Source organism: Thalassophryne amazonica, chromosome 5 (assembly GCF_902500255.1).
Source record: "Thalassophryne amazonica chromosome 5, fThaAma1.1, whole genome shotgun sequence".
Taxonomy (NCBI): domain Eukaryota; kingdom Metazoa; phylum Chordata; class Actinopteri; order Batrachoidiformes; family Batrachoididae; genus Thalassophryne; species Thalassophryne amazonica.
This window is the reverse complement of record NC_047107.1, coordinates 89,430,926-89,445,885: the sequence shown is the minus strand read 5'-3', so window position 1 is coordinate 89,445,885 and position 14,960 is coordinate 89,430,926. Positions and strand designations below refer to the sequence as shown.

General features: G+C 39.3%; 1 protein-coding gene across 22 annotated transcripts in view; it reads left to right on the top strand.

Moving 5' to 3' along the window:
- Positions 1-14,960, top strand: part of camk2b1 (calcium/calmodulin-dependent protein kinase (CaM kinase) II beta 1) — a 210,596-nt gene that overhangs the window by 189,499 nt on the left and 6,137 nt on the right. For 15 of the 22 annotated variants that reach the window (XM_034170847.1, XM_034170842.1, XM_034170843.1 and 12 more), the window contains 2 exons: positions 4,219-4,294; positions 4,376-4,470. In XM_034170847.1, coding sequence (XP_034026738.1) covers positions 4,219-4,294; positions 4,376-4,470 — 171 coding nt within the window. Of the gene's footprint in view, positions 1-1,262; positions 1,437-4,218; positions 4,295-4,375; positions 4,471-14,960 lie in introns of all 22 variants that reach the window. The other 7 variants (XM_034170826.1, XM_034170834.1, XM_034170831.1 and 4 more) reach the window with 1 other exon arrangement.

Genomic DNA, 14,960 nt, shown 5'->3' with positions numbered 1-14,960 from the left:
ATGTAACAATAAGAAATATACTCAAAACCTGGATTAATCTTTTTAGTCACATAGCACTACTATTATTCTGAACACTTCTGTACGTGTAGAAAGTTCTCCAGATTCTCTGAATCTTCTGATTACGTATATTACGGACTGTTGTTGATGGACTCTAAATTCCTTACAATTGAACATTGTGAAACATTGTTCTTAAACTGTTCAGCTATATTTTCACGTAGTTGTTCACAAAGTGGTGATCCTCACCCCATCTTTGCTTGTGAATGGCTGAGCCTTTTGGGGATGTTCCTTTTATACCCAATCATGCCACTCACCTGTTTCCAGTTAGGTGTTCTTGAGCATTCATCAACTTTCCCAGTCTTTTGTTGCCCCGTCCCAACTTTTTTGAAACATGTTGCAGGCATCCATTTCAAAATTAGCAAATATTTGCACAAAAACAAAAAGGTTTATCACATTTGAACATTAAATTTCTTGTCTTTGTGGTGTATTCAATTGAATATAGGTTGAATAGGATTTTCAAATAATTGTATTTTGTTTTTCATGGGAATTGGGGTTGTATATCCAAAATAACTTCATAGTCATTTACACTCAGAACAGTATCCACACATTATTTTCTTCTGAAATGTTGTATTCTCAGTTTCAAAACAAACTTACTACTGTGGGTTTGAAAGTTTGGATTTGGTTATATGTTGTTGTAAATTTGAACATATTATTAAGTTGTGTAACTTCAAGAAATAAAAATTCATTGGATTCCAGTTTTACTTTCTGTTTTTATATGCATATTCCTTCAAATGTACATCACTGCAGAGTGCATCAAACAAAACAAGACTTTTTATTAACTTAGTTTACAGTCTATAGCATTTGTAGACTTTGAAAATTTTTCATGGAGTTTCACTGAGTAGTGTGACATTTTAAAGCCAGTCTGATCTGTTGGCTCTTTGCAGCAACACCAGAGCAGTTAGAGAATAGGGGCCTTGCTCAAGTGCAGTTCAGTGGTTCTAACCCACACAGACTACGTAAGGGGTAAAGGGGTTTAAACCAAAGATTGCTAAATGTTGATGATGTTGAAGAGGCACTTCAGTTCTATAATATCCCGTCAGTATTTCTGATGCGGTTATTGTGACGACAGCTTTTTAAAATCCTGAAGGGATTTCATCTTTTCATGTTTTTTTCCTTTCCTCCTCACTCTTCCTAATCTCATCTTCTGCGTTCATCCTCCTCCTCCTCCTTTCCTCACCCCTCCCACCTGCCTGGATGACACTCAGTGTCACGCCTCACAGACCTGGTAAGCAGCGTTCGCAGGGTCCCCGTGGCGTCCCCTGCACCCGAGAGTGATGTCATTCCGTCGCCTAGCGCCAAGGTCAACCCCCCACCTGCATACACCACCCCTCCACCTCCCCCTCACTCCCCCTCCAGCCCCTCCCTGTCTTCCTCACAGAGTGAGTACCGAGCATGTCTCACCCTGCCCCAACGCATGGCAGCCAGCGGGGGGGAGGCTTTTACAAATGACATTTTGGGGTGTGACTGCAGGCCTGTGTGTGGCCAAGTGTGTTTGATCAGGTTGCATATAAACTGCATCGTGTTAAACTGTTTGTGAATGATCTTAACCTTCTCTGCTGACTGTGTCGTGGAGACTTCGGACAGAGTCCCTGATCACCAGATGAGAATCTAAGTGTTTTAGCTCTGCCCATTTGTTCAACAATACCTCCTTACAGACATCCAGAAAATTCAGATAAGGATCAAAGTCTCAAAGCAACAGTTTTTATTTGCTGGCAAAGGAAACAAAATCCACAGAGTCATCAAGTACACCGGAACAGCTTCCATTTACACTGGTTTGCATTCATCTTAAATATCGTGAAGATGGCAATTTCTCCACCCCAAAGGGTGGTCTTTTCTAAATATAGCAAGTCTTACACCAATAAAAACATCTGAGGATGACATCATTTTTGGAAAGTATCCAGGGTTGGTGAGATCACTTTTCTGGAAAGTACCCAGGTCTTGTGAGTTCAACTCTGGGTCATGGAAATTATCCTTTAAAAATAAAAAGAAACCCCAAATCATCATCATTTTTCCACTGGTATGTTTGATTTAATTAAATTTTCTGTTTTTGAAAATTAAATTGTTTATGAAATTTTTTACCGTTAATTTCAATTTCTTGTCTCTCAGTATTTTTTTTTTAACAGCATACATTTTCACACAGCATATGTTTTTGCATACAACATTTGAATACATCAGGTGTGTTTTTCTAACTGCTGTTAACTGGTCTGTGCAAAAAGAGTATATATGTATCCTTCTAATCTGTTAATGCTAACAGCAACACAACATAATCCTCTTCTGGTACTTGCATATCATCATATGTTTGTTAGCACATCGCTTGTCTTTGTTAAAAAATTACACCACAACTGCAGATGGATTTAAGCAAAATGATTGATTTTTGCTTAAACTAGTTGCATTGTCTTTAACACAAACCATTTGTGATACTAGACCTGAGTGTGTGTAGTGTGTTTGTCTTACTCTTTTAAAAATTGAGAAAGAGTGTGTGTGTGTGTGTTATGTGGTTTGGCATCGGCATGAATTTTATTCTGTTTTGATCAGGATTTAGAGATGTTTGTTTTAGCAAACCCCATTTTTCATAGGAGTTTTATACTTTGAAGAACTGCAGTGCAGCAAAGTGCCTCATTTTTCACCTCAGCAATATTTTTACTTTTTGTGTTTTCCAAATAAGCAGTAACAAGTGTTGCATTTTCCCTGAATTTCTTTTCTTAGATTAATGTATTAAGATGACAGTTTATCTTCTCTGTTCGTCTTGTGGTTAAAAGGATCATTTTGTGTAAAAAAAAAAAAATCTGTTTTCTCTGCCTTTTATAGTCAACTATGTTTGGGACTTCTTGTAAAACATCACCAAAGTTAAAGATTATGCAGAATTTCTATTGCTGTAAGGGAAATTGGGGCCTAAAGTGGCTTATTTCATATTTCTGTGACATATGCGCAGACGTCTCATATCTCATCTTCCGCTTAAGCCACCTTGACAGAGGTGTCAGATCCAGCTTCAGAAAGTAAAAGTCCAGCCACAGATTTGTTCCATCTTCCCAATAAACCAGATGATTGTAATTAGTTCAGCTCTTCAGGCAGGTAGATGAGCTAATTATTGAGATCACCTGTTTTAGGTGCACAGGTAGAAGCAACACATGGGAGGGTTTTTACCTTCTGAAGCCGGATTTGACACCTCTGCACCTTGACACTTACACAAATTGGATCCCTGCACTGGCAGGCAATTCATTGTGCCAATGCACGTCATGATATGCTTGAAAAGCCACCTTGACACTTGCACGAATTTGATCACCGTATTGCCCCTCAGTCTTGCGTGCCAATGACTAAACTCATCGTCAACTGTGCAAGGCCTTGTGCACAGTGTTTGTGAATAGGTTGCGCAATGTACACGATTAGTTCATCCGAGTGGCACAAAAGTACTGCATGCCAGAAATTTTGAACATTTAGAAATTTTCTTTGCACACTGGCACAGCCTCACACAGTTTACAACGGGTTTACTGTGTGGGGATCAAATTCATGCAAGTACGAAGGTGGCTTTACTCTTTGCAATGGTTTGTGAATGAGTGAGACAGAGACCACAGGCGTGACCAGCAGTAGTAGCTCATTTCCATTTTAAGTAACAGACAGAAACGGGTCATTTCTGAAGCTCCCCTCACATGTGCAACAAAAAGTTTGCGTTGCTTTGGGATAAACAGTTTGCAGATAACCGCAAGCTGCAAATCACAGCTGATATGTCTGCATCACAGGTGTAAACTTAACACAGACTTTTAGAAATGTTAAAACAAAAACGTGATAATCCAGCAAATTCCTTTCATTCCAGCTGCCACACACTCTGCTTACGCCTGTACAGAATCAAACACAGTATTACATTCATTGGGTTTTACCAGATTAAATTTGGGTTAAATAAAATAAAAATGACTACACCATTACCAATTACTGCCTGGCTCAATTTTGTGATGGCATTGGCGTCATGTGCATTATATGTAAAGAACTGCTGCATCATTTTTTCACAGGCATGAGACAAGAGATGAGCGTTAGATACCTAGTTGATGATTGCTATAGTATTTTTGCTGCAAATGTTAATATTTACTTTAAACCTAGTTACATTTTAACTTGCTGAAAAGAACATGGATCCTTTTCCATCTGTTTAACTCTTGCTGTCCTCTTCAGCTCGTAAACAAGAAATTATCAAGATCACTGAGCAGCTGATAGAGGCGATCAACAATGGAGACTTTGAGGCATATGCGTGAGTCAGTGTTTCTGTTTGTGTCTGATTTGTACTGAGAGAGGTTTTGGCTGCACTAACGTACTGAACTTTTCTCTTCAGTAAAATCTGTGATCCTGGACTCACTTCATTTGAACCAGAGGCACTGGGTAACTTGGTAGAGGGAATGGATTTCCACAGATTCTACTTTGAGAACCGTAAGACTGACATTTGTTTTCACTTACAAACATTATATATTATGTGGCAGCTGCTTCTGTAAATGGTCTGCATTTTTGTAGTGCAGCGCTTTACAGTGACAGTTCACATTCACCCATTCTGTGACACACTCAACATGCACACTGTTGTCAGTGTGCTGCCATGCAAGGCGCTCCACACCAGGAGCAACCAGGATTGGTGTTCTGTGGTCAAAAGACTCAACAGTGAGTCCAGATTATTTTACAACACCTTCAGTAATTCCCCTTTTAAGGTACATGTCAAAATGTTCAGAACAATCTCAGCTTTCTGAATGCAAGGCATACGAGGTCTATTAGATAAGAAACCGACACTTTTATTTTATTTTTTTTAACTATATGGATTTGAATGATGTGCGATTACACCAATCATGCTTGAACCCTCGTGCGCATGCGTGAGTTTTTTCACGCGTGTCGGTGACGTCATTTCCCTGTGGGCAGGCCTTGAGTGAGATGTGGTCCCGCCCTCTCGGCTGAATTCCTTTGTTTCACACGCTGCTCGAGACTGTGCGCATTGCTTTATCAAAAATTTTTCTGGACCTGTGAGGAATATCCGAGTGGACACTATTCGAGAAATTTAGCTGGTTTTCGGTGAAAAGTTTAACGGCTGATGAGAGATTATGGGGTGTTTCTGTCGCTGTAAGGACTTCCCACAGAGCGGGACGTCACGCAGCGCTTCCAGGCGCCGTCGTCGGCCTGTTTCGACCTGAAAACATTCTAATTTAAGGCTTAATTCACCCAGGACGTCGTGAGAGAACAGAGAAGATTCAGAAGAGGCCGGCATGAGGACTTTATGCAGACATTCCACTGTTTAAGGACATTTTTTAATGAAAGATGTGTGCGCAAATTCGCCAAGTCATTTCTGTGACGACTCGGCGAATCTGTGTGCGCCGCGACAGGAAAAACACCTCCGTGTTGAAAACCATTTGTAAAATTCAGGCGGCTTTTGATGGCTTTCAACAAGTGAGTAACTGAGAAATTGTTTAACAGCTTGGGCATGTTTCAACTTGCCCGTTAAGGTTTCCAACGGAGGTGTTTTTCCTGTCGCGACCCCCTGCGGTCGGGTCCGGCCCGACATGCAACTCTGCCCGCACGTTCTTTCATTACAAAATGTCCGTTAACAATGGAATGTCCGAATAAACTCCTCATGCCGACTTCTTCTGAAAGTTCTCTGTTCTCTGACGACTTACTGGGTCAACAGAGCCTGAAATGTGGAAGTTTTCAACTTGAAACGGCGAGACGCTGCCGCCTCGAAGTGCAGATTGCCATCAGGCGCCGTGGGCCGTCCTTAAAGCGACACTACCGGACCAAAGTCTCTCATCAGCCGTTAAAATTTTTACTGAAAACCAGCTGAATTTATCGAATGGTGTCCACTCAGTTGTGCCTTACAGTTTTGAAAAAATTTTGAACAAACAAAGCAGCAGTCTCTGAGCCATTCCTAAACAATGAAAAAATCGACGAGAGGGTGGGCCACTCCTCACTCAAAGACTGCCCACAGGCGAATGACGTAACCGACAGGCGTGAAAAAACTCTTGCATGCCCACGAGGGTTCAAGCATGTCTGATGTAATCACACGTGATTCAAATCCATATGGTTTTTGAAAAAAGTAATAAGGTTGGATACTTTTCTAATAGACCTCGTATATTTGTCTAGACCACTGTGGCAAAGATATATTATGGCTCTAAAGCTGGTAATGTGAAATTTTCTTTTAGAAACTCTTCAGATATTTATAGAAACTACACCTTTATTCATGTGGATGGACTGTTTTGGTATTAGTAATGGATTTACCCTGTTTTGGTTGTAAAATTGCCAGTAATCAAAAATACACTACAACAATGCACAAAATCCCAAATTAAAGAGCTTATAATACTGAAAAAGGTGTGACTTATAGTCCAGTGCGACCTTCGTGTATATACATATATATATATATATATATATATATATATATATATATATATATATATATATATATATATATATATATAATTTTTTTTTTTTTTTTTTTTTTACAGGTGCAATTTATACTCCAGTGCAACTTGTACTCCAGAAAATATGGTAATTGCTGTGTACTACGTTGGCTAGGAAATGGAAATCAAAATTACGAATTGCAAAACATTTTTACAAATGGCAGAACACTTTTACAAGTCCCAAAACAAATTTACAAATGGCAGATTCTGACAGAAGGGGAATGTACCAAATGACAGATCCTGATGGAATCTGTCATTTGGTACACATCAGTAAAAGTATTTTTGTACTTCTCAGCCACTGTAGTGCACTGCTTCTGAATAAATAACCCTCCATGGGTGTTCTTCCATGACTATTTTCTTTGTGTGGAAGAGCAAAAACTCAAATGATTGTTTTCAGGTCACTGGGAAAGTTAGTTTTGTTTTTCTGAATGTTAATTGGCTTGTTTTACTGATAATCCCAGTCTGACACACGCTGTAGCCAGTTGTAAGCAGAGAGAAGCATTGATGTCACAGGACTGTGTGAGCTTCTCTGGCTTCCAGGATTGCGTTTGAGTGACTAAGAAGTTGTAGTTTTAGGAGATAGTCTAATGAAGTCTGTGTGACATTCAGTCAATAACACTGGGCAACAATTTTTTACTTTTTGAATGTTGTCTAGATTCCTACAACTGATTTAGGGTATTTTTGCACTGCTGAATCATGAAATGGCATCCGTTTTTCTCCATCAGGTCAGGTTTTTGTGCAAAGTTGATTTGAAAAAAAAAATCAGATCTTGTGACAAAATCGATTACATTTTTGTGGCATTATCAGCTGATTTTGTCAACACATACCATCCTAAATGTGTTTTTAAGAGAAAAAATGTTTTTCCAACAACATATATTTATTACCTGATAGAAACATCGATTACTGTAAACTGAATGGTGGGCAATGATAAAGATAAGTACATGTAAATTGCATGTTGCTTCACCATTGTTCAAACTTCAGGGGTTGAACTTCTGTTTATTCGATCTCCTGGAATACTCAGCGGTAGGGAGGTCTCTCTTCAGAGTCCAACAGTAGTCAGCCATCATGACTGCGTCCCAGTGACCCTGATACCTGGTCTCCATCTCTTTCATGTCCTGATGGAATCTCTCCCCCTGCTCGTCACTCATTGAACCCAGGTTCTCAGGAAACCGGTCCATATGTGAAAATAGGTAGTGCATCTTGACGCTCATGTTGCAGTCCAGGTTTCTGAAAGCAGTCAGCATGTTGTTGACACATTCTGCGTAGTTTCTGGCCTTATTGTTGCCAAGAAAGTTCTTTACTACCAGAACAAATGCCTTCCACGCTTCCAGTTCCACTTCGTTCATTGAGTTTTCGAACTCTGGATCTCTGATGAGCTTACGGATCTGAGGACCATTAAAGATGCCAGCTTTCAACTTCTCCATGGTCAATCCTGGAAAAGCCTGGCACAAGTAAGTGAAACAGTCACCATCCTTGTCCAGAGCCTTGGTGAACTGCTTGATTAAGCCGAGTTTGATGTGCAGCAGTGGGAAGAGTATTTTGTCTCTGTCCACCAGAGGGTCGTTGATGACATTCCTTTCTTTGCAAGGCACCAATTCCTCCCGCACAGGCCAGTCCTTCTTCGTGTAATGCTGAGCACGGTCCCTACTATCCCACATGCACAGAAACACATGCGTACATGTGAACAAAAACGTAAAAAACAAGATGTGGCCATAACTCAAAAACTTGACCTGATTGAGCAAAACCAATGTGATTTTTGTATTCAGCGCATCAGATTCGTCCTAAATCAGCTGAAAAAACGCAGACAACAAATTTGTTGTTGACCAGTGTAATTTATTAATGGATGTGATGAAAAGTTGATCTGGATGCACAGGCACATCCATGGGCCCTAGTCAGTTAAGCAAACTTAATTTTTTTTCCTGTTTCATGGGGAATTGACCTGAACTCAAAACTCAATTTTCCAATAAATCATATATATATATATATATATATATATATATATATATATATATATATATATATATATATATATCAATCAATCAATCAATCAATTTTTTTATATAGCGCCAAATCGCCTTGGGGCAACTGTTTGTTGTGATTTGGCGCTATATAAGAAAAAAGTTGATTGATTGATTGAGTTGAAATCAACAAACAGTTGCCCCAAGGCGCTTTATATTGTAAGGCAAGGCCATACAATAATTATGTAAAACCCCAACGGTCAAAACGACCCCCTGTGAGCAAGCACTTGGCTACAGTGGGAAGGAAAAACTCCCTTTTAACAGGAAGAAACCTCCAGCAGAACCAGGCTCAGGGAGGGGCAGTCTTCTGCTGGGACTGGTTGGGGCTGAGGGAGAGAACCAGGAAAAAGACATACTGTGGAGGGGAGCAGAGATCGATCACTAATGATTAAATGCAGAGTGGTGCATACAGAGCAAAAAGAGAAAGAAACAATGCATCATGGGAACCCCCCAGCAGTCTACGTCTATAGCAGCATAACTAAGGGATGGTTCAGGGTCACCTGATCCAGCCCTAACTATAAGCTTTAGCAAAAAGGAAAGTTTTAAGCCTAATCTTAAAAGTAGAGAGGGTGTCTGTCTCCCTGATCTGAATTGGGAGCTGGTTCCACAGGAGAGGAGCCTGAAAGCTGAAGGCTCTGCCTCCCATTCTACTCTTACAAACCCTAGGAACTACAAGTAAGCCTGCAGTCTGAGAGCGAAGCGCTCTATTGGGGTGATATGGTACTACGAGGTCCCTAAGATAAGATGGGACCTGATTATTCAAAACCTTATAAGTAAGAAGAAGAATTTTAAATTCTATTCTAGAATTAACAGGAAGCCAATGAAGAGAGGCCAATATGGGTGAGATATGCTCTCTCCTTCTAGTCCCCGCCAGTACTCCAGCTGCAGCATTTTGAATTAACTGAAGGCTTTTTAGGGAACTTTTAGGACAACCTGATAATAATGAATTACAATAGTCCAGCCTAGAGGAAATAAATGCATGAATTAGTTTTTCAGCATCACTCTGAGACAAGACCTTTCTGATTTTAGAGATATTGCGTAAATGCAAAAAAGCAGTCCTACATATTTGTTTAATATGCGCTTTGAATGACATATCCTGATCAAAAATGACTCCAAGATTTCTCACAGTATTACTAGAGGTCAGGGTAATGCCATCCAGAGTAAGGATCTGGTTAGACACCATGTTTCTAAGATTTGTGGGGCCAAGTACAATAACTTCAGTTTTATCTGAGTTTAAAAGCAGGAATTAGAGGTCATCCATGTCTTTATGTCTGTAAGACAATCCTGCAGTTTAGCTAATTGGTGTGTGTCCTCTGGCTTCATGGATAGATAAAGCTGGGTATCATCTGCATAACAATGAAAATTTAAGCAATACTGTCTAATAATACTGCCTAAGGGAAGCATGTATAAAGTGAATAAAATTGGTCCTAGCACAGAACCTTGTGGAACTCCATAATTAACTTTAGTCTGTGAAGAAGATTCCCCATTTACATGAACAAATTGTAATCTATTAGACAAATATGATTCAAACCACCGCAGCGCAGTGCCTTTAATACCTATGGCATGCTCTAATCTCTGTAATAAAATTTTATGGTCAACAGTATCAAAAGCAGCACTGAGGTCTAACAGAACAAGCACAGAGATGAGTCCACTGTCCGAGGCCATAAGAAGATCATTTGTAACCTTCACTAATGCTGTTTCTGTGCTATGATGAATTCTAAAACCTGACTGAAACTCTTCAAATAGACCATTCCTCTGCAGATGATCAGTTAGCTGTTTTACAACTACCCTTTCAAGAATTTTTGAGAGAAAAGGAAGGTTGGAGATTGGCCTATAATTAGCTAAGATAGCTGGGTCAAGTGATGGCTTTTTAAGTAATGGTTTAATTACTGCCACCTTAAAAGCCTGTGGTACATAGCCAACTAACAAAGATAGATTGATCATATTTAAGATCGAAGCATTAAATAATGGTAGGGCTTCCTTGAGCAGCCTGGTAGGAATGGGGTCTAATAAACATGTTGATGGTTTGGATGAAGTAACTAATGAAAATAACTCAGACAGAACAATCGGAGAGAAAGAGTCTAACCAAATACCGGCATCACTGAAAGCAGCCAAAGATAACGATACGTCCTTGGGATGGTTATGAGTAATTTTTTCTCTAATAGTTAAAATTTTGTTAGCAAAGAAAGTCATGAAGTCATTACTAGTTAAAGTTAATGGAATACTCAGCTCAATAGAGCTCTGACTCTTTGTCAGCCTGGCTACAGTGCTGAAAAGAAACCTGGGGTTGTTCTTATTTTCTTCAATTAGTGATGAGTAGAAAGATGTCCTAGCTTTACGGAGGGCTTTTTTATAGAGCAACAGACTCTTTTTCCAGGCTAAGTGAAGATCTTCTAAATTAGTATATATACACTGTGTGTATATATACTACACTGTGTGTAGTATACATATACTATATATATACTATGTATATATATATATATACATTAGTGTATATATATATATATATATATATATATATATATATATATATATATATATACAGTGAGGAAAATAAGTATTTGAACACCCTGCGATTTTGCAAGTTCTCCCACTTAGAAATCATGGAGGGGTCTGAAATTTTCATCTTAGGTGCATGTCCACTGTGAGAGACATAATCTAAAAAAAAAAAATCCGGAAATCACAATGTATGATTTTTTAAAATAATTTATTTGTATGTTACTGCTGCAAATAAGTATTTGATCCCCTACCAACCAGTAACAATTCTGGCTCTCACAGACCTGTTAATTTTTCTTTAAGAAGCCCTCTTATTCTGCACTCTTTACCTGTATTAAGTGCACCTGTTTGAACTTGTTACCTGTATAAAAGACACCTGTTCACACACTCAATCAATCACACTCCAACCTGTCCACCATAGCCAAGACCAAAGAGTTGTCTAAGGACACCAGGGACAAAACTGTAGACCTGCACAAGGCTGGGATGGACTACAGGACAACAGGCAAGCAGCTTGGTAGAAGACAACAGACAACTGTTATGATTATTTATTAGAAAGTGGAAGAAACACAAGATGACTGTCAATCTCCCTCGGTCTGGGATTCCATGCAAGATCTCACTTTGTGGTGTAAGGATGATTCTGAGAAAGCTCAGAATTACACAGGAGGACCTGGTCAATTTCAATTCAGTTTATTTTTCAATTTATTTTCCTTTATATAAGCGCCAAATCACAACAGAGTTGCTTCAAGGCGCTTCACACAGGTAAGGTCCAACCTTACCTGTGTGAGCAACAGTGGTCAATGACCTGAAGAAAGCTGGGACCACAGTCACAAAGATTACATTAGTAACACATGATGCTGTCATGGTTTAAAATCCTGCAGGGCAGCAAAGTCCCCCTGCTCAAGCCAGCACATGTCCAAGCCCATTTGAAGTTCACCAGTGACCATCTGGATGATCCAGAGAAGGCATGGGAGAAGGTCATGTGGTCAGATGAGACCAGAATAGAGCTTTTTGGAATCAACTCCACTTACCATGTTTAGAGGATGAGAACAACCCCAAGAAAACCATCCCAACTGTGAAGCATGGGGGTGGAAACATCATACTCTGGGGCTGCTCTTCTGCAAAGGGGACAGGTCAACTGCACCGTATTGAAGGGAGGTTGGATGGGGTCATGTATTGCGAGATTTTGGCAAACAACCTCTTTCCCTCAGTAAGAGCATTGAAGATGGGTCATGGCTGGGTCTTCCAGCATGACAATGACCCCAAACACACAGCCAGGGAAACTAAGGAGGGACTCCGTAAGAAGCATTTCAAGGTCCTGGAGTGGCCTGGCCAGTCTCCAGACCTGAACTCAATGGAAGATCTTTGGAAGTAGCTGAAACTCCAAACCTGAAAGATTTGCAGAAGATCTGTATGGAGGAGTGGACCAAAATCCCTGCTGCAGTGTGTGCAAACCTGGTGAAAAACTACAGGAAACGTTTGACCTCTGTAATTGCAAACAAAGGCTACTGTACCAAATATTAACATTGATTTTCACAGGTGTTAAAATACTTATTTGCAGCAGTAACATACAAATAAATGATTAAAAAAAATCATATATTGTGATTTCTGGATTTTTTTTTTTTAAGATTGTCTCTCACAGTGGACATGCAGTACTTGCAAAATCGCAGGGTGTTCAAATACTTTTTTCCTCACTGTATATATGTGTGTGTGTGTGTGTGTGTGTGTGTGTGTGTGTGTGTGTGTGTGTGTGTGTGTGTGTGTGTGTGTGTGTGTGCGTGCGTGCGTGCGTGCGTGCGTGCGTGCGTGCATGCATGCAAATAGTCCAGTCATTTTATGGTTTGACCCAGAACAAATTGCAACAGAAATGATTTTGGTGGGATTTGAACCGTGAAACTGTTTTATAAAACATACTAAAAGTCTAGAAAGATAAAAAAAATCGGGAACACTCCCAAAATCCAAGATGGCCACCCGAAAACATGCAAAAATGTGGATTTTCCCAAATAACTCAAAAAATATCAATATTTAAGCACATAAATGTATTGATGTGAAATATAAACTTGGGTATTGTGGGCATTTTGACACCAATATTAAGTCTCTATCTGTAACGGTTCTTGAGATACAGTCTATTTGTAGTTTTACATACACTCAAGGACGGCAATTTGGTTTGTGTCCTATTACGTTAAAAATATTGCAGTTAAGGCCCAGAAATGTATTGAAGTTGAAGATAAACTTGTGTATTGTGGACATCTTAGCATGAAAAGAATGGCTGTAGCTCTTACAGTTTTTGAGATACAGCACATAAGCCATCTACACTTGGCTAAAAATGGTGAAATTATGTTGAAACCAAGTAACTGTTCTGAAATGTTCATTTAAAGAATGTAATAATAATATTCTTAGTGCTTGTCAGCTGCACTTTTTAATGACACATGTAATCACACACTAATTTTACAGTAAAACCAATGAAGCATGATAATAATAAAAGTTCAGGTGAAATCAGTATTGTGTACATCATGACACTCAATTTCATCAATTTTTGTCGAGTGTAGATGCATTTTTATACCATATCTCAAAAACTGTAATGGTACAGCTATTTTTTTGGTGCCAAAATGTCCACAGTGCACAAGTTTATATTCAACTTCAATATATTTATGGGCCTTAACTGCAATATTTTTAACGTAATAGGACACAAACCAAATTGCCATCCTTGAGTGTATGTAAACTACATATAGGCTGTATCTCAAGAACCGTTACAGATAGAGACCTAATTTTGCTGTCAAAATGTCCACAATACCCAAGTTTATATTTAACATGAATACATTTATGTGCTTAAATATTGATATTTTTTTGAGTTATTTTGGAAAAACTAAATTTTTGCATGTTCCCGATTTTTTATCTTTCTAGACTTTTAGTATGTTTTCTAAAACAGTTTCAGGGTTCAAATGCCACCAAAATCATTTCTGTTGCAGTTTGTTCCGGGTTGACCCCTTTTTTTTTTTTCATAAAATGACTGGACTAAAACTGTGACCTGTTACTCTTTCAGTCCCAAGCTCAGAGCTTACACTGAGTGAAAAATTTCCCAACAGAAGAATGAAGAGACAACAGTCACCACATATAATGAACACTTTCCACAGCAGTTATTGCCAATTATGTGAAACTGTCTTCAGTCATGAATTTATCTGTTACTGATTTTCTGAGTGTTGTCATTCAGCAGAAAGCTGAAAATAAATGAAAATAAACACTTTAACACGCAGTAATTGCTTGTCTAAGGAGAGGTACAGGGAAGATATTTGTGTGCGTCTCAGTTTTCCAGCTAATGCTCGGGGACACCTGGATGATAAATGGGTATTTGTTGCAAGAGTGACGAAAATAACCGAATTTGAGCGTAATGTAATTTACTGTGGACATTATGTCAGTGAGGTGTATGAGAGTAACAGCAGTCACTGTGACCACATATAGTTTAAGACAGACCATTGATCAAGCACGCTATGTCAGTGTAATACGAGGTCTGTTAGAAAAGTATCCGACCTTTTTATTTTTTTCAAAAACCATATGGATTTGAATCACCTGTGATTGCATGAGCAAACCTTGAACCTACGTGTGCATGCGTAAACTTTTTCACGCCTGTCGATTACATCATTTCCTGGTAAGCAGCCTTTGTGTGGTATGTGTGTAGTGCGCTCGGCGGATTTTTAGGAAAAAGATGGAATGACTGGAGCAGCACCGCATCAAATTTCGGTTGCGTCATCGCCTGTGAGCAGGCTTTGAGTGAGGAGTGGTCCACCCCTCTTGTCTTTTTTTTCATTGTTTAGGAATGGCTCAGAGACTGCCGCTTTGCTTGATCAAAATTTTTTCAGAAACTGTGAGGCACATCCAAGTGGACACCATTCGAGAAATTCAGATGGTTTTTGGTGAAAATTTTATGGGCTTCAGAGAGATTAAGGAGTGTTACTATCGCTTTAAGGACGGCCCACAGCGG